This window comes from Chionomys nivalis, chromosome 3 (assembly GCF_950005125.1).
Source record: "Chionomys nivalis chromosome 3, mChiNiv1.1, whole genome shotgun sequence".
Taxonomy (NCBI): domain Eukaryota; kingdom Metazoa; phylum Chordata; class Mammalia; order Rodentia; family Cricetidae; genus Chionomys; species Chionomys nivalis.
In genome coordinates, this window is record NC_080088.1 from 13,702,683 (window position 1) to 13,723,036 (window position 20,354).

Here is a 20,354-nt window from a genome sequence, read left to right on the forward strand (position 1 = left end):
GTTAACCTCAGGTGAGTGTTAAGGGAGGGGGTACTGGTATATGCACATGTGTGCACATGAGTGTAGAGGCCAGAGGTTAATCTCAGGTGCTGTTCCTGGAGAGCTGTCGACCTTGTTTTTAGAGAAAGGGCCTCTCCCTGGAACCAGGAGCTCACCGATTCAGCTAGAATGACCAACAGTGAGTCCAAGAGCTCTTCCTTTCTCTGCTTTACCAGGACTAAGATTAAAGTGTGTATCACCCACCCTGACATATATGTGGCCACTGGGAATCGAACTCAAGTCCTCATGCTTGCATGTAGCTGAGCCATCTCCTCAGCCTAGCACCTCTATAAGAAATGCTGAGTGCCTCCTTTCAAATGAAGTATGTTAATAACTATACCAAATAAAATAGAAAAAAAGAAGAACCTCATTACTGCAGATGTTAGAATAGAAATTTATATATTTATTTAGATTAGACTGCACAAAATTGTTTATAGGTTAAATAGTGTAAATATATGCTTAGATAATTGCACACTTTTCACTTATATGGACAAGTGGTAGGATTTTGGGAAATCATGAAGGCTGAAGGGCATGTGCAGAGAAGTCTTCATTTTGATAGATTGATCCAGTAAATGATAATTAACAACCCTGGCCCCTGCCTAGTAAATTCACAGCATCAACTTATCATGGTGACAATCAAATAGTTCTCTTAAAAAGCACAACACCCTCTTTTTTAAATTTTTTTTTGATTTTTTTAAGATTGTTGAATATTCTAATGCCATATTTATTTTCATTTTATGTGTATGAGTTTGCCTACGTGCATGTACGTACATGAAGTTCTGCCTATTGTCCAAGGACACTGGATCTCCTGGAACTGGAGTTACATTTGACTCTAAGCCCCCATGTGGCTGCTGGGAACTAAACCGCCATCCTCTGCAAGGACAGAGCAGTTAACTGCTGAGCCATATCTCTAGCCCCTAAATTTATTTTACTTGAGAACCTCATACATGAGCACTGAATCCATACCACTGCTGTCTCCCCATCCAGCTGCTCCTATGCCTCCCCCAAATTAATGATCTCCTCTTCAACTATCATCCTTAGATGTATACACATATTTATATGCACATATGCGTATACTATACCAAAATGTGTGCGTATGCATGCACACACACATATACAACCTATTGAGTCCATTTAATGTTGCCTTACGTACCTATGTCCAGGGGAAACCCCTTGGGGTTGGACAATCTGTATGGGATCTTGTCCCTGGAGGAGCCTGACTCTCCCTCTTCTGCAGTTGCTGAGCACCTATATAGCTCCTCATCTAGGAATGAGACGATGTGGGATTTCCCTGTCAACATTGGTATCTCTCTCGTTGATAGTTCCCGATTTACTTCCTGAACACACTTTCACCTAGAACATCTGGAAAGTTTTGTTTTGTGAACATTTTTTTTCACTTATGTGGTAATATAACATGACTTTAAAGTTATATTTTAAAATTATTTATTTATTTATTATGTATACAATATTCTGCTTGCATGTATGCCTGCTTGTCACAAGAGGGCACCAGATCTCATTATAGATGGTTGTGAGTCACCATGTGATTGACTGGGAATTGAACTCAGGACCTCTGGAAGAATTGCCAGTGCTCTTAACCTCTCAGCCATCTCTCCAGCCCTAAACTGATTTTTTAAAAAAAATTAAAACCTATCCTCTTCACTAAGCTCCATGTACCCTACTTGTTTTCACAACTATAAAAGAGGTACTGTAGAGGACACATGATTTATTCATGGTCACTTTTCGTACAGTTTGAGGCCTTTGACACTTATTTTATCTGACCTTTCTAGACTTTTAGTTCTCACTGCTCCAAATCTAAGTCCAATATAATTTTTCCTGCTAACAACGTGTGATAACGGTTCATACTTTTATTTAAAAAATGTTAAAGCCAAGCAGTGGTGGTGCACGCCTTGAATCCCAGCACTTGGGAGGCAGAGGCAGGCGGATCTCTGTGAATTTGAGGCCAGTCTGGTCTATAAGAGTTACTTCCAGGACAGGCTTGATAGCTACAGGGAAACCCTGTCTCAAAAAACCAAAAGAAAAACGAAAGAAAGAAAGAAAGAAAGACAAAAAAGAAAATGTTCATCTATTTATTTAGGGTAATTACTGTACCTTTCAATATTTAACTTTCAAGTTATACTATCACATTTTAAAATTACCTTAAGGCTCCCTGATACAAATCTTTAAGGAAATATTTGAAAATGTAAACATTATAAAATCATAGCCTGAGTTCCTTTACTTTACAAAACGCTAACAGAGACTCATGCTAATTAAACTACAATTGTCTGGATCCAAGTTACAAATCCTAGACACAACACTTTAAAATAGTTCCAAATACTTTCTGATTTGCCTTGTTGCCATAGAAACTAAAGTTGGGAAGTGGTAAAAGACAAAAGACATTGTGAAAAAGGACCGAGGGGATTAGTGAAAAGAGTTCTCCTTTGTTTCACAATACAGCTTGTGTCTGTCTGTACAGCACATTGCTACTGTACAAATTTGCACATGTATAGACTTAAGAACACGTTGGAGGGCTCTTGGGTAAGGGGTACTTGCTGCACCTGAGTTTAGTTCTTAGGACTAAACACAGTGCAAGAAGAGAAGAATGAAAGCCATGTATGTTTGTTCACACACACACAAACACACACATGTACACACGCATGCACATGCGCACGTACACAAACACACACACACGGAAGAAGAAAATCTAGGAAATCTATATTATAAAAAACATTTAATTTTGCTTAAGAAAATATTAACATTTTTGTTTAAAATAATCTGTGACCATGTTAGATTGCATAATTGAATAATAAATCTCTCAGAATATTGGATGGGCTTATATCTGGATATCCCATTTAGTTTAGTATTTTCTATAATAAAATATTTATCATAGGCTATGGCTTATGCTTGATTTTAATATTGTTTTGAGACTGGTTTGAGATGTGAATGGGGAAGGCATTTTTTCTTTTTTTTTTGGTTTTTCGAGACAGGGTTTCTCTGTGGTTTTGGAGCCTGTCCTGGAACTAGCTCTTGTAGACCAGGCTGGTCTCAAACTCACAGAGATCCGCCTGCCTCTGCCTCCCGAGTGCTGGGATTAAAGGCGTGCGCCACCACCGCCCGGCCGGGGAAGGCATTTATATACGTTAAGAGATAGCTACAGTCCAAATAGTGTTGAAAAGTATTTTAAGGATGCATTCGGATATTTAAGCTGTTCTCTATATGACTAAGCCGAGTCCTCTACTACCAGGACAGACAAGAGTCATGCTCACAGCGCCCCTGCGGGATACTCACGCTGACTCCTCTGTCTGTGCAGAAAGACAATCACTCCTGAGCCTGGCCCACTGCTTTAGCACTGAGAAAGGAACGGAACACCGGATATGAACACTTTCACTTCCTCTGCAATCACCTAAGCTTCCTCCCTTTCCTTAACTTTCTAGAACATTCTTCATATCTGGTTTAAAGGAGAGTGTGCGGTTTCTCAGTCGTGAAGCAGTGATACAAATAGTCCCATGTGCCCAACAACATGCTGATGTGAGGACGGAGGATGAAGACCCGGGAAGAGTGTTCTGTACAGAAGGACAGATGCTAAGTTTGTTCTCTGGGTGCCCCTCACTTCCTTCAACCTTTTCCTTCACTCTTCCTGGCCTGCAGACAGATGACTTCACAGAATTCCTCCCTGGGGATCAGGACACTGCTGGTATCTTATTTCTCTGTGTCTTTTCCCACCTGCCTAACACATTCCCCAGCGCTCGCGATTTGCCCCGTCCAGAACTGTTTGCACACTTCTAGTTCGATGGATAACCTCTCCATCCTCTTGCGTCCCAGGCAGTGCTGCTGGAGACCCAGAGACACTGTTCCATACTGCCTTTTGCAGCAGCTTGAGGAATTCATTTTAGAGCTCTCAGGTAAAGTTAGGGGTTTCACTGTGGAAAAGAATGTCCCGGCAAGCCAATACTAAGAAGAATTGGAGTTTATGAGGAGATTTTGACCTAGATTTAAGCTCAAGCTTCCTGTAAGAGAGGTGCCCAAGTACAAAATAGACATAACCACAGATAGGTGTGGTCTTCTCGAAAACCATGGTGCTTAAAAGTGTCTCAGACATACCTACACATACTATTTTGGTGTTTTTCCCGTTACATCTTGAAGGATTACTAAGACCCTCCACTCTCCCTTTGCCACAAATGAGATCCGGAGGTAGGCTGGCTAGGATTGCAACCTGATAAGATAAAACCTCGAGTCCCAAGAATTTCACAAGGGCTCTGACGTGTCCGTTACTGTAGATGTTTCTCGTGAGATTTCTGGAAAATCACAGGTTTACATCTGGGAAGGGAGAAAGGGGTTGTATACAGTTAGGCCTTCAGCGTTCATTGCTGCTCTGACGTATTGGAAATATAAGAGAAATTCTGTGACTGTTGTCAAGCTTCGCAGCAAACGTTCTGCTGGCCTCCTGACTTTCAGCTTCTAAGGCTTCAGACCCCTGGGGCCAGGAGCGCCTTTCCTTCCCCATGCCTTCTTATTTTCTCTCTTTCTATCCTGTCTCATTTCCAATGACTCACCAGTTCCTGAAACAGAAAAATGCTCATTCCTCCCCCATTCAATGCTCGCCAAGTTTTCTCTGGTTCTACACTTTCACTACTAGCTTTATTTTATCAGCGTCCCCCTACTGAATCTGACCAATCACTAAACTGCGATTCTACTTTCAATAGCTTTTGGAATGTACTACTATTGATGTTGATACAGGAACCTCACCACACAGCTCTAGGCTGACATCAAAGCTGTGACTCTTCCAACCGCAGGGACTGCAATCATGCGGCACAATACCTGGCCATTTTAACTTGTGCTAAGCAGATTTGGATAGTTGTCACTTTAATCCTGGATCCCAATTACCTAATACTTCATTTCGCTTTGGTACTAATTTCCTTCTCCCTAAAGCACAAAAGAGTATTTACCCTAAAGGCTACTTATCACACATTGCTTCATTCTTCTGAACACCCAGCAACTTCCTGTTGCCTATTGTACCAAAGACTTCACAGCATACTGTGCACCTAACTCCACAAAAACCAAATAAGTTTTAGAGATCCCCTCCTGACTGTTTTTGCTTCCCTCTAAAAGCCTGTGTTCTAATCCATAAGAATTCTGGAGACAGCTTAGAATTTAAAAATAAAATGTGTTCTCAACTATACATGAAATAAACTTACCACAGATGAATTATGGTTCGTTTCCCTACTCAGAAATGCTAAATTAAATGTTAGAAGGCATTAATCACCATTAAATCAACCTCTCTTATTGAACAAATAAGGAAAACAAAACTGAAATGAAATAGGGTAACTTTTCTAAGACCATATATGGAATCACTAGGAGCAGAGCTAATTCAATTTTAGAACGCTAGTTCCATTTTATTGATGTTATGCTTTTTATTTCTTTTTGAACAAATTCCACATTTATGATTAAGTTATAAAGAGGTCCTTTGGATATTCCACAAACCATTTAGGTTTTTATTAATTTAGTAAGATATAAATGGGAATATAAATAAATAAATAAATATATATTACAAATCTAAGTCATGAAATTAATGAGCTTAAAAAGGGAAGGTGATGCTGCCTGCCACCTATGACTCTCAGAGAGTCATGTCAGAGATGGTAGGACCAGTGTTCTCCCTAGTAACCAGGCTCACAGCCTTCTGCAGAGAAGTGGATGTCAACATATCCGTGAAATGGCTTTGTTCTTTATAGGCACTGTTTCTCTGTACACTTTCAAAATTGTTGTTGGGTTTCTAATATTTAGAATGTTTCCTCAGTCATGCAGGTCCATAGAATAAAAAGTCTGCTCACAAGTGCTCTCATTGTTACTTAGAAGATTTTTAGCATTTTCTAACCAAAGATGAGTACTTGAACAAGAAATGGTGAATGTAACCGGGTGGTGGTGGTGGTGCATGCCTTCAATCCTAGCACCTGGGAGGCAGAGGCAGGAGGGTCTCTGTGAGTTCATGATCAGTCTGGTCTACAGAGTGAGTTCCAGGACAGCCAGGGCTATACAGGGTGGCCCTGTCTCAACCCCCACCCCACCAAAAAGAAAGAGGAAGAAGAAAGAGAAAAAGAAACAGTAAAAGCAAGAGAAATAAGACTGTTTATTCAAATCACGAAGACTCTAAATCTATGAAAATGTTGGTGCGATCTTCGTTTTTTGACTCTAAAAGTGAGAGGTAATGGAGACAGTGGAGTGAAACACTCTGTTCACATCCCTTGCTCATGAATTCACAGTGTATTTGAGGAAAGTGGTCCCTAGCGTGGAAATAGCTTGTGACATAAATGACTTGGGGAATGTGTACATGCTGCTGACACAGGGTCTAGGCTGCTTTTCCTTTGGCAGCTAAATGCCTCTACTTCCCCCCCCCCCCCCCCCCGCCTGCCCCAAGAGCTTTCCTAGGAGCTTGTGTGTCTTCAAGGTTAAAGGAAGTGTTTACGTTATATAAAGAGCCCACGCGGAGCTGGCACAGGGCAGGGGTGTGTGTATGCGGTTCTTCTTCTCAGTTAAGTGTTTACTGTGAAAGCATGAGGACTTGAGGTCATTCCCCAGTCCCCTGTGAAAAACCAGGCACTGTGGTATACGTGTGATGTCAAGACTAAGGATGTGGGGACAGGAGGATGCTAGGGGCTTGTAGTCAGTAGTCAGACTGTCCTACTAGGTGAGCTCAGTAAGATCCTTCCTCGGAAATGAGGGTGAAAGCTCTTGGGGACCAATGCTTGAGGCTGATCTCAGGCTTCCACATGTACTCTATACATACGTGCATTGGTAGGAGCACACACACACACACAGAGAGAGAGAGAGACAGACAGACAGAGAGACAGAGAACAAAAAAAGTGTCCATATGGAACTCAACATTAAGGCTTTGAGTATTAATGAATTTGAATGTTAAATTGATTATTTTAGGAAGTAGTAGGAAATTTGAAAGGTGTTTGAGTTTATGTCAAATATTAGGTGTATTCTGGCTCTGTAGACCACTATGAGTATTTTCTTTTTTTGATCAGACCAACTAGAGGCTTTGTTAAACTGTCTCCCTTTTGCCAATTGAGAGAACATTTTTAGTTTTAGATTTTTTTTTTTTTAGGAATAAATCAGATCCTAATATTCAGCTTTGTTCACCATCAGCCTGTGCTTGCCAGGCTGTGCACAGTCTGATGCATCTTTTTCTGTTCTGAAGATAAGATGTGTTAGCCCCTTTGGAAAGCGATGCGATGAAAAGCCTGATGACATCATCATCAACAAAAAGCAGATCTGCAGTGAGCACTAATGGTCTTTGTTCTAAACTCAGGATCTTTAAGTTCTCACTGATGGTAGTATTTTTCTGGGTACTTTTAAAGAGTTTTCTTTTCCTGCTAGTCTGAAATGGACCGAATACTAAAAAGAAGTGCTACCTAAAGACAATTCATGTGTGGTTTTTGTTTGCTTGTTGGCTTGCTTGTTTTGCTTTGTTTTAATGTAGACCACCCTGGTGAAGCTAGAATTTAAGAGTACAGATATTTCATATATTTCCAGCAGGCTCAATGTTAGTTCGTTCCTGCTGGTATGATAAATAACCTTAGGCTGGGTAGTTTATATACAATAGAAATTTATTGCTCAGTCTGGAAGCTGGGACGTCCAAGACAGAGGACAGACAGAGTTGGCTGAGAGGGCCAGCTCCTTATAGACGGGCTTAGAGAGCACATCTCTAAATTGTCATTCAACAGAAAGAGGAAGAGGGAACGACTTCTCCAGTGCCCTTTTCTTTTCTTCCTTCACCTTCTTTCTATATCTTTTTGTTCTTTCTCCCCTCCCCCTCCTCTCCTGTTCTCCCCAGGCCTTTTACGTGAGGGCACTAATCTCCTTCCCAAAGGCTGTGCCCTCACACACAACCTAATTGCGTCCCAAAGGCCCGCCTCTCTTAACACTGCGGCTCTGGGATTAACAATCAATTTAAGTATGGGGGAGGGGCATGGGAAGGTGGATGGGGCCTTAGACCACAGCGCTCACTCTGGCAGTTTCTTTTGCCTTTTAAACCAGTCAACGCAGAAGTAGACTGTGTAAGACAAGAGAGATGGAGGTAGACAAGAAGTGTTAAAATTATGTGCGTGCATCTCTCTCTCTCTTTCTCTTTCACACACACACACTCACACTCACTCATACAACACATCTCATTTGTTCTGCAACTAAACTATTATACGGGTCCAAGTGCAATAATCTCCCAGTTTGGATACATTTATCCAATATGTTATTATTATTATTTTTTTTTTGTGATATAAAGGGCTGCAGGTTTAAGTTTACTGAAAAAAAATAGACACTTGAGTCATGGTTCATTCCATTAAGTCATTTCGGCTGCCACTCAGATCCCATCCCTATTTTTAAATACCTCTAGAGCAGCTTCGAAAACATAAACACCACTCTCCCTTTCGAAATTAGCACTTTCCCAGTGGCTCCCCACGTTCCCTTTTTATCTGTGGTCATTACTTCTTCTCTGGCCTCTTTAAATAGCAGCCATTTGCCCTTGTCTGTGAATCTTAGCTGTAGCCGGTGTTCTCTGTGGGTCTGGCACACACCTTCTCTGGACTTTCTAATTAGATCTAGGTTGGCATTTTTCCCTCCTTAGCCTTAGTCAGTGGTTTGGAAGTCTATTTTCCTCAATTTTCTTAATTACTCTGTTCCATTATTTGCTTTTGTTAGGAGATTGCTTCTTGGTTTCTTAGGAGATCGTTGCATTTTGGCATAGAATCTCTCAAGGCTTCTCTATGTCGTTATCCTGAGCGGCAAGCGTAAGACCTGACTGTGTAGAGGGACGGCTTTCAGTAGAGAGAGCGCTACATGTATTCTAGCACATAATACTTGTTGGAGGATGCAAAGCAGCAAACTTTGATTTTTAACTTTTTGTTTTGAGAGATGGTCTCAATACAGAGCCCAGTTGGCATGGAATGCCTTATGTGACCCAAACGAACCTAGAACTGATGGCAATCTGTCTGTCTCAGTGTACGGCACCATGCTTATCTCCCTCATTTGTTAAAAAAAACTACACAGATACAGTCATATTACACAGGAATGGTTGTTTTCTATTTTCTGGAACTGTATGCCGTTAAGCACTCATGAGCAATTACTGGTGGGTTACACAACAGGAGTCAAGGGCTGCAAAGGGGGCCTGGCTTCCTTCTGTGCCCTTGCCACACTATGTGGCTTTACCACGTGTCTGTCATTTCACATATTCATTATCTAAGTCTTTGAGTGTTACTTTTTTATATTTGGTTCTGTCTGTGGTAAAATATTCCACAGGTCCTCCTGATGTGAAAAGGTCCTGAGAACGGAGAAAACATTTTGGCAGACTTGAGAGCGAGCGCACTGGACACGACAAGCCAGAAGGGCACGAGAAGTGGTGTCTTCCCTCTCTACAGGCTGAATACAGCTTTGTCTGGATGGCTTGGCACCACCACTGTTTTGGATTCTAGCATATGTGTACAGACATAATGCGATATTCTAGGGAAAGGGTTCAAGTCTCAATATAAAATCTGTTTCTATATGGCTCTTGTAACCTGAAGGTAATTTATACAATATTTTCCTCGCACCGGTGTCCACAAAAGAATCTTCTACTTTTGGGGTTATGTCAGTACTCAGAAAGTTTCTGAGTTCTGAGCAGTGAAAGTTTTCATATAAAGGAGTTCAGTTTCTAAAAGATAAGTTGTCCCTCTGGAGAAGGGAAATGTTGACAACTACAAGCAGAACAAAACCTTACACAACTAATTCAGAACTGGGTGCTAGTGATGGAAGAATGAGGACCTTACACAACTAATTCAGAACTGGGTGCTAGTGATGGAAGAATGAGGACCTTACACAACTAATTCAGAACTGGGTGCTAGTGATGGAAGAATGAGGACCTTACACAACTAATTCAGAACTGGGTGCTAGTGATGGAAGGATGAGGAGAGGGAGAGGGAGGTGGGGAGAGATTCCAATAAAAAGCCAGATTTCCTGTCAGTTGAGGTCACAAGGATTCTTGCTCAGGACTTTTGGAGCCAAGACAGTGAACAGCTAAGAGTGTACTCTTGAACACTTCACAGGACTGGGTCAGGGCCGTCCTTTGTTTAGCTTCTCATAAACTGTAGGACATTTCAGAGCAGAGAACACTTCTAGCCCACTCACTGGCCCATCCAAAGGCTTGCCAGCTGAGTGGAGGAGACATGTATTTATGTCTTTAAATGTGTGGACATTCATATTCTCTCTCTCTCTTTCTCTCCTCTGTTTGTATGAGAGAGAGACAAAGGCAGAATATTCAATATATAATATAAACTAGAGAGAGAGAGAGAGAGAGAGAGAGAGAGGCAAAGAAAGACAAAGAAACTATTCAATATATAATATAAACTAAAATAACCTTCCTGAGGGTGGCAACTCAGGAAAATTCAGAAACAAATGCTGAAGAAAGATAAACGCAGGGGTGAGAAAAGGAACAAGACTTAAGGAAGCTAAATAGTAACCAAAGAGTGAATGCTTTGTATCTGAACAAGAAGTTGGATATATCGATTGCAGACATTTTCTTTCTAAATTACTTAGGGTCTTGAGAAATAGCTCAGCGGTGGATTGAAAGCTGAGCTTGCGCCAGGTGCTGGCTTTAATCCCAAGACAGGAAGAGGGAGGGAGAGGAAGAGAGGTGGAGATGGAGGGAGGAGAATCCTAGAGATCCAAGTATAATTTAAATGAATGCAGACATAATTTATCAAGTCCCTCATTAAATGTAACTGCTTTTCAAATATAAGACAATTCTCTGTGGGAATATAACTTTGTGCAATCAACTATGTGTATATTTAAAAAAGCCATCAAGCAATGAGTATAGAAGCAATCGCCAACAGGACAGCCTCCCTCACTTGTGCATTCCCCCCACGCCACCCAGTGGTCCTCTTCCAAATGTGACCTTAACTGATCACACGTGTACAATAGAATAGGGCTGCCTGCCAGCTCACTTATTAATTCTCCCCCAACCGCTATAAGGTCAGCATCATTACAGGGATTATCACTGCTACAGATGAGTAAACTGAGACAGAAATTAAATAATTGCTACCACGTTGCCCAGCTGGGGAGTAAGCACGGAGTTTGGCATCACAGAACATTTTGTGGTGTATTTTTTAAACATTGATTTATTATTGTGCAGGGTGTACATGCATGTGGTGGTCAGAAGCCACCTTTGGGGGCTAGTTTTCTCTATAACTTTAAGTCCTAGAGATCAAACCCAAGAAATCAGACTTGGCAGCAGATGCCTTTATGGTCCGAGTCATCACACTGGTCCACAGTACATGTTCTTTACTACTGAACCATACAGCCAAAAGCAAAGCAAGAATATAGCTTTATATAACTATGAATGACAGCCTATATGCTTCCTTTGTAAGATGTTCTTGACCGTGACACTGCCCACACCCCTGAAGGTCACAGATGTCCATATCTTATTCTCCCAACCTTCACATTCATTACTTTATACTGTCAATAGGAATCAAGGCTATTCATATTGCTAATCAATTGACTTATTGGTTACATTAGCTTGTATCACTCATGTGAAACAGACAGAAGACCAAGAGTCACAGAGGCAGCAGCAGCTTGGCATTGATGCTGGCTTTGAAGGTAGAGGGATGGGCCCTGTCTTGCGTTACGAGCTGGACAAGGCTGAAAAACAGGTTCTCCACTGGGACCCCCAGAAGGATTCTTGCTGGTTGACACCTTGGTTTTATCCCAGTGTGGTCCATTTCAGACCTCCAGAGCATTAACATAATGAATTGGTGTTGCATTGGTATGGCCATTTGTTCGCACAGCAACAGACTACGCATCATTTGGGTTACTCTTCTGAGTCCTCTATTGGAACACAGCAAGGCCTTCCAAGAAAGCAATGCTCAGTTTTAAGACTTCCTTTCTTAGCTTTCCCAAAGGAAACACTTGACCCAGCCATAATTCCTCTTCTCTAAATACACCCTCATCTTCCTTTACAAGTTCTGGAGAATGGGCTCAGAAATTTACTGCTGACACCATGTGATGAGACAGACAGACAGATATATAGACAGACATACACACAAACACAGGTATCTGATATGACAACCTGTACAGAATCCTGGTGGTCTTTGATTTTGGGGGAAAAAAAAATGTCAGTTCTTGCCTATTGCCCACTGACAAGTCCCTAGGGGAAAATCCAGTGCAAAGGAAGTCATGGGTGGTCCACACCCACACTCTCCCGTGGGCTCCATTCCTTATGCACAGATGAAAGGATAAATAGCGTTCTTGGCTAAGGAAAACTCAATGTTCTCTGTAAGGCTGAAGCTTTTGTTTGAGACTTTTTGGAATGCATTATCCGACAAAGTTTTTAAATGGTGGTCAGGTCCACCAGCAAATTCCCATTTTGGCTTTTATGTTCTTTAGGTAATTGAAACTGTACCAGTTTCAAACCATTCTCTTCATCCAGTCGATCATGACGTTTCGTTATTGACAATGTTTACAGCTGGCAGAAGTTTCCTGTCACTGGTCCCCTGGAGTCTATGACATATCCAGACCTCTCTTTCTTACTGTAGCCCTGATCACTTTAGGACAGACTGCAGACTCAGGCCTAGTGGCTGGCTAGGGTTCCAGTGCATAGCTGAAGACTCAGCTGCAATCAGACTGTTAAGTGGCAGGAAGTGCTCTCCAGGGGATCCCAATACCCACGAGAGCCCCATTCCCAATGCCAAACACCCATTCCATTCCTCCTGTGTTTAGAAATAACAGCTATCACTTTACAGAAACACTTGACACTCTGCTTCCTCAACATGAAGTTGGCGCTTCATGATTACAGTATAATCATTAATTTACTCTATACACTTTGTATATATACACTAAGTATATATATATATATATAAATATAAAATGTGCATACACACATATTACGTCTATCTCACAAACCTCATCTCCATCCCAATCTATGATCTTAATACTGGTGTCTACCAGAATCATTTGTGGAAACCTGATTACCAACATGATAGATGACATTAGGACACGGAACTGTTAGAAGGGGATTAGGTCATAGAGGGAGCCTTTGCAAGGGAGATTATAAAACAGGTCCCCAGAGAGCTTCCCTGTCCTTTCTACCTCATGAGGATGCCATGAAGAATACATATGAACCAAACACTGGGCCCTCATCAGAAATACTGAAAATACTCTTGCCTTATTTGTAGACTTCCCAGCTTGTGTAGTTGTGTGAGAGAGAAAATATTTGTTTATAAGCAACCCAGTTTATGGTATTTTGTTTTAGCAGTCTGAATGGACCAAGGTATCATCTGATCAACAGATACATGCTCACATGAACAATGAACCAGGTACTTTGTTCAGTAATGGGCATAAGAATGGCAGTCAAGGCGTGAGGGGAGATGGGGAGAGAAAAGTGTGAAGGAGAGGATGAGGGGAACTGGGGGAATCGGGGTGATTGGGGATAAAGGAAGGTTGGATAGGAGAGCAGGGAAACTCATATCTTAGTTAAGGGAGCCACCTAAGGGTTGGCAAGAGACTTGAACTTGGAATGGCTACCAGGTGCCCAGGGCAATGTCCCCAGTTATTTCCTTGGGCACCTGAGGATAGGGAACCTGAAATGAACCTATCCTATAGCCATACTGATGAATATCTTGCATATCACCATAGAACCTTTATCTAGCGATGGATGGAGATAGAGACAGAGACCCACACTGGAGCACCGGACTGAGCTCCCAAGGTCCTAGGAGCAGAAGGAGGGAGAACATGAACAAGGAAGTCAGGACCACGAGGGGTGTACCCACCCACTGAGACAGTGGGACCGATCTATTGGGAGCTCACCAAGGCCAGCTGGACTGTGACTGAAAAAGCATGGGATAAAACCGGACTCTCTGAACATGGCGGACAATGAGAGCTGAAGAGAGGCCAAGGAGAATGGCACGGGGTTTTGATCCTACTTCATGTTCTGGCTTTGTGGGAGCGTAGACAGTTTGGATGTTCACCTTCCTAGACCTGGATGGAGGGGGGGAGGACCTTGGACTTTCCACAGGGCAGGGAACCCTGACTGCTCTTGGGACTGGAGAGGGAGGAGAAGAGGAGTGGGGGGAGGGGGAGAGGGGCGGGACAGAAGAAATAAAAAAAAGAAAGAAAAAAAAAATAAAGAATGGCAGTCAATGATCAAAGACATCCTGTCCCACTGGAGAAGGAAAGATAGCCTAACTGTTTAGACTTTGGATACATATTCTCTAAAGACTTGGTCTTGGCCTGTGGTAATATTGGGAAATGGTAAACCTTCAGGAGATAAAGCCTCCTGATGTTCTATTATGGGTGGTGTGGCCTTGGCAAACAGGAACCTTCCCCTTTCCTCTCTTTTGGTTCTTTCTTGGGCAGAACTCTGTTTCTTTTGTTCCCCATGTGTTATGTCAACACTGCAGTGAAAGCAGAGGCCAGGCATAGATTGAAACCTCTGAAACTGGTAGGCAAAACAAACCTTTGATCTTTCTAATATGATTATCCTAGGTGCTTTGTTACAATAGCTGATAGGGGACTAATACATCAACTAAATACAAAAGTGAATGTCCATACATTAATAAATGATGTTGAATTCATGCTTGAAAAAGTCATAACAAAAGTTCCCTAGATTACTGTGAAGTACAGTAGCAATTGACTGATAGTAGAAAGAATTGATAAGCATAATATTGTAATTATACATGGTTGGATTGGGACAAAGGAGCAGTACAGCTAAATTTGAGAGGAATATTTAAAAATTACAGATAAGAGATGCTCTAGTTATTTAATAAAAATGCTATTGTATTATGAACTAAATCTATATTATTTACATACTTGTTAATAAGCTCACGGTAGTATTAAAATAAGGATTAAATAAGTGTGTAAAGAAATTCAAGAAGACTTATCTGTGATGGATACAAATCCCAAGTAATGTGTGAAGAAATATCACCCTGAAGGAAGTGAAATCCATGCTCCTTCCTGTGTGTGTACATGTGCTTGCACGGATATGTTCATATGTGTGTGTACCTTCATGTTCTACAAGTGCTTATTTCCAACCCCTTTTTTCTACCTCTGAGCTCCACCCCCACTTTATTTCTGGATTGTTTTTGGAGATAGTCACGCCATAATCACAGGCTGGCCTTGAATCTTTTACGGCCTTGAATGAGCCTCCTGCCTCCCGCCTGGGTGTCTGGGTGCTGAGATTGTAGTCCGGTATCACCACCCTAGCCTCCTTTCTTGAGTGTGAGTTGCAAATATTGGCCTCCCTCTAAAGAGCATAGCATGGGAATGAGGACAACAGGTGGAGAGCACACTCTGCCTCCACTGGGCAATGAGGGTTAATCTCAACAGCGGCAGATCCTGTCAACATGCTCCCTGGGCTAGGATTGGATGGAAAAGACACTTGCCTCTGTGCTCTTCCTCCAAAGTCCCATAAGCTCATCTAACCACAAAGGAAGCGTCTGAGATACACCTGTTGAAGGCAATCTAACAGAATACTTGGCCAGCACCCCAATACACCAATACCTGTCAAGGTAATAAAAAACAAGAGGTGTCTGAAATACAGCCTCAGCCAAGAGGAGTATAAAGAGACATGGCTATTAAGCACAATGTAGAATACCAGAACAGAAAAGGACATTCCGCGGAAATGAGAAAATCCTGAGCAGAGTGTTCCAGACGGCATTGTAATAGGACAGCAATGGTGGCGACTGGGTATGGGATAGATGGGAACTTTCTATACTAATGTAGTTTTTCTTTAACTTTGAATTTTTAAACGTTTAAAACCCACTAAAAGGAAAGAAACACCCAGGAAATGCCAGACTTTCTGTATGGAAATAGTGTGGAAAAGGTTCCCAAACATTCCTTACAAGTATTCAGATTAGTAGAACCCACAAAAAAACTGAGAAGTCAAAGAGAACATTCTGCCCATTGAGTAAACCTTTGCTTGCTTTTGCGTTCTTGACAATTTCAAACAGCGCCTATTGTTTCTACTTTGATGACGGAAGGGGAATAACAGAGGAAAAACTATTTCTGTTTTTTTTAATGAGCAATTTTACACCACAGTTCACACTCCTGTTAAAGTGAGATTTAAGAGCTCAGAGGAACACACAACTTTGCCAGCGGGGTTTTATTAACTTCCTCCAGATCCCAGCTTCCTTGCTCATTTTCATTGTGAGTACATTACCTCTCAACCCCCGTGTGTTCCGTTTAATACCAGCTGATATTTCAAAATGCATAAAGGTTTCACTGTGAATCTTCAGCTTCCTGGTTTGCCATGTCTCTTCCCTGAGACAGCAGGCACCCTGATTGACACACCGCTTTGTGAGCTCCCACCACTTTGGGCTGGGGTTAAGGGAGTTTGAGAAAAAGCCTTAGTGTGACAGCGTTAAGACATTCATCAGGCAAAATAATTTATTGTGAGTACCGTGATTAGAATTTGAAGGTCAACAAAAACACGTCTCCCTCCCCCCCCCCCGAAAGGAAACTAAACAAAACAAAAGGAAACATGTGGGGTATTAAAAAAAAAAAAACTAACAAAAAGTTAAAAAAAAAAAGAATAAACACCAAGACCATGTCGCTTAAAATGTATCCTTATTTTCTCCATTTTCCTAAAAAGTTAACGCGAAGAAAACAAAATCAAATTTCAAATCACATGAGCCCGCTATTGGTGCAAATCCATCTTAAAAGCATCCAGAGAAACTGGCTTTGGGACATCTCCCGGCTATACCAGCTGCCAGCTCGCTCATTCATCTCCTGCGCCTTTCTAACAATCGTCCTGCTGGCCGGATGTCCCCTGAGGACACGGCAGCTGGCTAGAGTGGCCAGACAAGACTTCTCTAACTAGATTTTGCAGGCGGAGAGGCTGAAAGCTACTGGGGCTCAGCAGCCTCGAACTTTTGCTCACCCTGGCCCCTAAAGTGTTTCACAAACACCTTCCCTGCACAGTCGGGACTCCGCCACTGACCCCTTGGCCGCTGGTACTTAAGAGTGCCCTGAGCCAATCCCGGATGCCATCTTTCTTGGGTTTTTTTGCATCTTGAATACTTTATGAGTTTTGCATTCTGATCACGTCCTTGTGTCTTTGAAAACTTCCCCCAACTTTACAAGATGAAAATCTTCTAGTAGGGACCCTTAATTTTCTCCAACTTGAATTGGCAAAACCTGACACTAACTATTTACAAGACACTCAAGACTCCAGTCTCCCCGCCCAGAGCCTTTCTGTATCCGGATTAGCCTTGGTGCTCCCAGAGCGCAAAACCTGGTGCCCCGTAGCAGATCCCCAGCCCTGAGCGTCCCCGCTTGCCGGCAAGTGTCCAGAAGGCTAGGATAGCGGGACTCGAGAGTGGGTAGGAGGGTGGCGGGGTTAAGGTACCCCAGAGACTTACAATCCAGGGCGACCATTAAGTAGTGCAGCAGCAGGAGCATCAGGAGGCCGTGGGGGCTCCTCGCCATCTACGCGGGCGCCAGCTGACTGCGTAGCCGAGGGTCCCCCTGCTGGAGCGTGACAGGCGCGCCGGCCCCCAGCACTTGGCGGGGCGGCCAAGCAGCAGAGGTTCGGGAGAGGTGGAGGCAGAGGGGCGGGTCCTGTCGCGATGTCAGTCTCTGTGGTCGGGTTGTCTCCACTGGCTGCCCTGTGGCAGGTCTTCTGGTCCTGGGACGCCGGGTCTGGGACTTTTCTTCTTTTTAGGGGTGGGGGGGCTTGAGGAGAGGGCGTGGACGCGGGGCGTGGTGTCCGCAGGGTCCTAAGGGAGGGGTGGCTGAAGGCCGGTGCTGGAGGGAGAGTCCCGCAGGTCGGCCCCCGCCCCCAGGCTGATCCGCTTTGTGTCTGGTCCCGCGCTGGGCTGCCAGCTGTCCCCAGGGCGAGGAGATGGGGGCGGGAGAGCACAGCCGGGTGGGATGGGCACCGTTGTGTGTGTGTGTGTTGTTGGGGGTGGGGGTGGCTCGATCTGTCTCGCCACGTTTCTTTTCTTCTCTTGTGTAGAAAACTTCGTTTTCAGTGTTTTGCCTAGGGTGGGCGATTTTTGGAAATTTTCTACCTAGCAGAAAAAACCGTTGGGAAAGCGCTCCTAAGTATTGGTTCGTGAGTTCTGCCTTGGACTCTAGATAGGAGGAGAAAAGCCAGCTTTCATTCTTGCTGCAAGTCAAGTCCCAGATTTTATCAGGGGCCCCTCCCGCCCCCCTAAAGAGTTAAGGTGTGATCTGGGTTCTTGACTTTTTCCGTCGTCATTTGGAAGTTCATCTGGCCGTGTGAAATATTTATCTTGTTTCTTTCCCGTTATGTAAGTGCCGCCTGTGGAGTTTTCCACATGTTAAAACTCTACAGCTGCCCTTTTGTCAGGTTTATTTTTGGTCTCCTGTGCTTTTAAAAGGGAAATCCATTATGAATGCTGTAGTGCGTGCTGTAAAATTGACCCGCACTTCGGAAGCGCGCAAAGGAGATGTTCACATTTGCTCTCCAGAACTGATGTCTGGGGCATTCAAGAAAATTGACCCGTCAGTGTAGAGGCCATTTCCAGGCGAAAACATTTATATATATATATATATGTGTGTGTGTGTGTGTGTGTGTGTGTGTGAGAGAGAGAGAGAGTGTGTGTGTAGATAGGTTTAAATAAGGTAAAATGTTGAATAAAGTTTTGTGTAGAAGATAGTTGATTTAGTGGCAGACCCCTTACAAAGAACTGAGCCAGTTTAGTGGACAAAGGCTAAGATATACTTAGATATGCAGAGCTCTGAAGAATGAGGCATCCCCTCTGTTGCCTTGGTAACAGTGATGGAAGCTTTGTCCCCATAGGGAAGGGGAGGGGACAGAGGACCCCTGGGGGCAAGAAAAGGAAAGTAAAAAAAAAAAGTGGCAAAAATGTTGGCACTGGTAGTCCAAGCACACAAGCAGCAGGAGGGTCATCTCGCTTAAGGGCAGGTTAGGTCACTCATCCTCAACAAGCCAACTAAAAAAGTCAAATTAGCAGTGGAAGAGTGTGAGAGAGAGAGAGAGAGAGAGAGAGAGAGAGAGAGAGAGAGAGAATAGAGGTCCGCTGAACCCTCTAATCTGTCTTTGGGTCGAGAGCCAAAGATGAAAAACTAAGCACTCCACCTCCAACTCATTGTCTGAGCTTCATTGTCTCATCCTATAGTATGGTGTAGTATAGTATGGTATGACACATTGTTACAACTGTACTAAGTCTCTTTCCCAGAGACAAATGGCCCCTCTGGATGGTGTCTTTTCCTTTTCCCAGCATGGGATTCCTGGGGAAATTCCTATTCCTTTGGCATTTAAAGGATGCAGAAGTCAAAAAGCTGCTTAGACTGCTTAACCTTTCTGGAAAGTGCCAGTTTTTTTGTTGTGTTATGAGTCAGGAATCACTCAGAGATTCACCTTGACCATGAATAAATTTTAATACGAAGAGGCTTTTTATTTAGGTACTGGTACCCAGTGTGGGGCCAGGACTGCACCTGAGAGCTCTCCCAAGAGGCAGCCCCTAGTCATATCAGCCCAAGGCTTATTATGAAGGCAAAACCCACAAGATCATATGAGTTCTATCTATGTTTAGGAAGGGACTAGTTTTAACATGGATGTCTTGTCCTTCTCTTAGTCATCTTTTTGAGCAGAGCGAGCAAGTTTGATTACAAAAACAGAAATAGCAGTTAGTTTTGTGACCTACTATTGTCTTCTGAAAACAGTGACTTTTGCATCATCAGTCTTTTTTTTTTGTTTTTGTTTTTTTTTTTTTTTTTTTGAGACAAGGTTTCACTGTAGCTTTGGAGCCTGCCCTGGAACTAGCTCGTGTAGCCCAGGCTGGCCTCAAACTCACAGAGATCCCCCTGCCTCTGCCTCCCCAGTGCTGGGGTTAAAAGTGTGCGCCACCACCACCCGGCTACATCATCAGTCATTTTAAGGATGGTCTTCAACATCTGGGACAAAATGGAAGTGAGCTGGTAGGGTCCAGTCTGTACAAGTTAGGGGTTACATGTTAGAGGCATGTTTTTCTTTTTGCAAAGTAAGACTAAGCTGTAAATGTAATGTTTCATTTATTTGTTTGTTTGTTTATGGTTTCTTTGAGATGAGTTTTCTCTGTATAACAGCCCTGGCTGGCATGGAACTCGATTTGTAAACCAAGCTGGCCTTGACCTCACAGAGATTTGCCAGCCTCTGCCTCCTGTGCTGGGATTTAAGGTGTGTGCCACCATTACTAACCATCACAGTTGTTGGTTTTTCAGACAGGGGCTCTCTACATAGCCCTGGCTGTCCTGGAACTTACTATATAGACCAGGCTGCCCTACCGTGCACCACCACACCTGGCCCTCAAATTTTTTAATACATTTTTACA

The 20,354-nt window shown here is 43.0% G+C and overlaps 1 protein-coding gene across 1 annotated transcript in view; it reads right to left on the minus strand.

Moving 5' to 3' along the window:
• Jam2 (junctional adhesion molecule 2) overlaps positions 1 to 17,870 on the minus strand; it is a 54,147-nt gene extending 36,277 nt beyond the window's left edge. The window contains exon 1 of the mRNA XM_057765455.1: positions 17,415 to 17,870. Within this exon, the coding sequence (XP_057621438.1) occupies positions 17,415 to 17,481 (67 nt within the window). The 5' untranslated portion in view covers positions 17,482 to 17,870. The remainder of the gene's footprint in view (positions 1 to 17,414) is intronic.
• Positions 17,871 to 20,354: the final 2,484 nt, after the last annotated feature.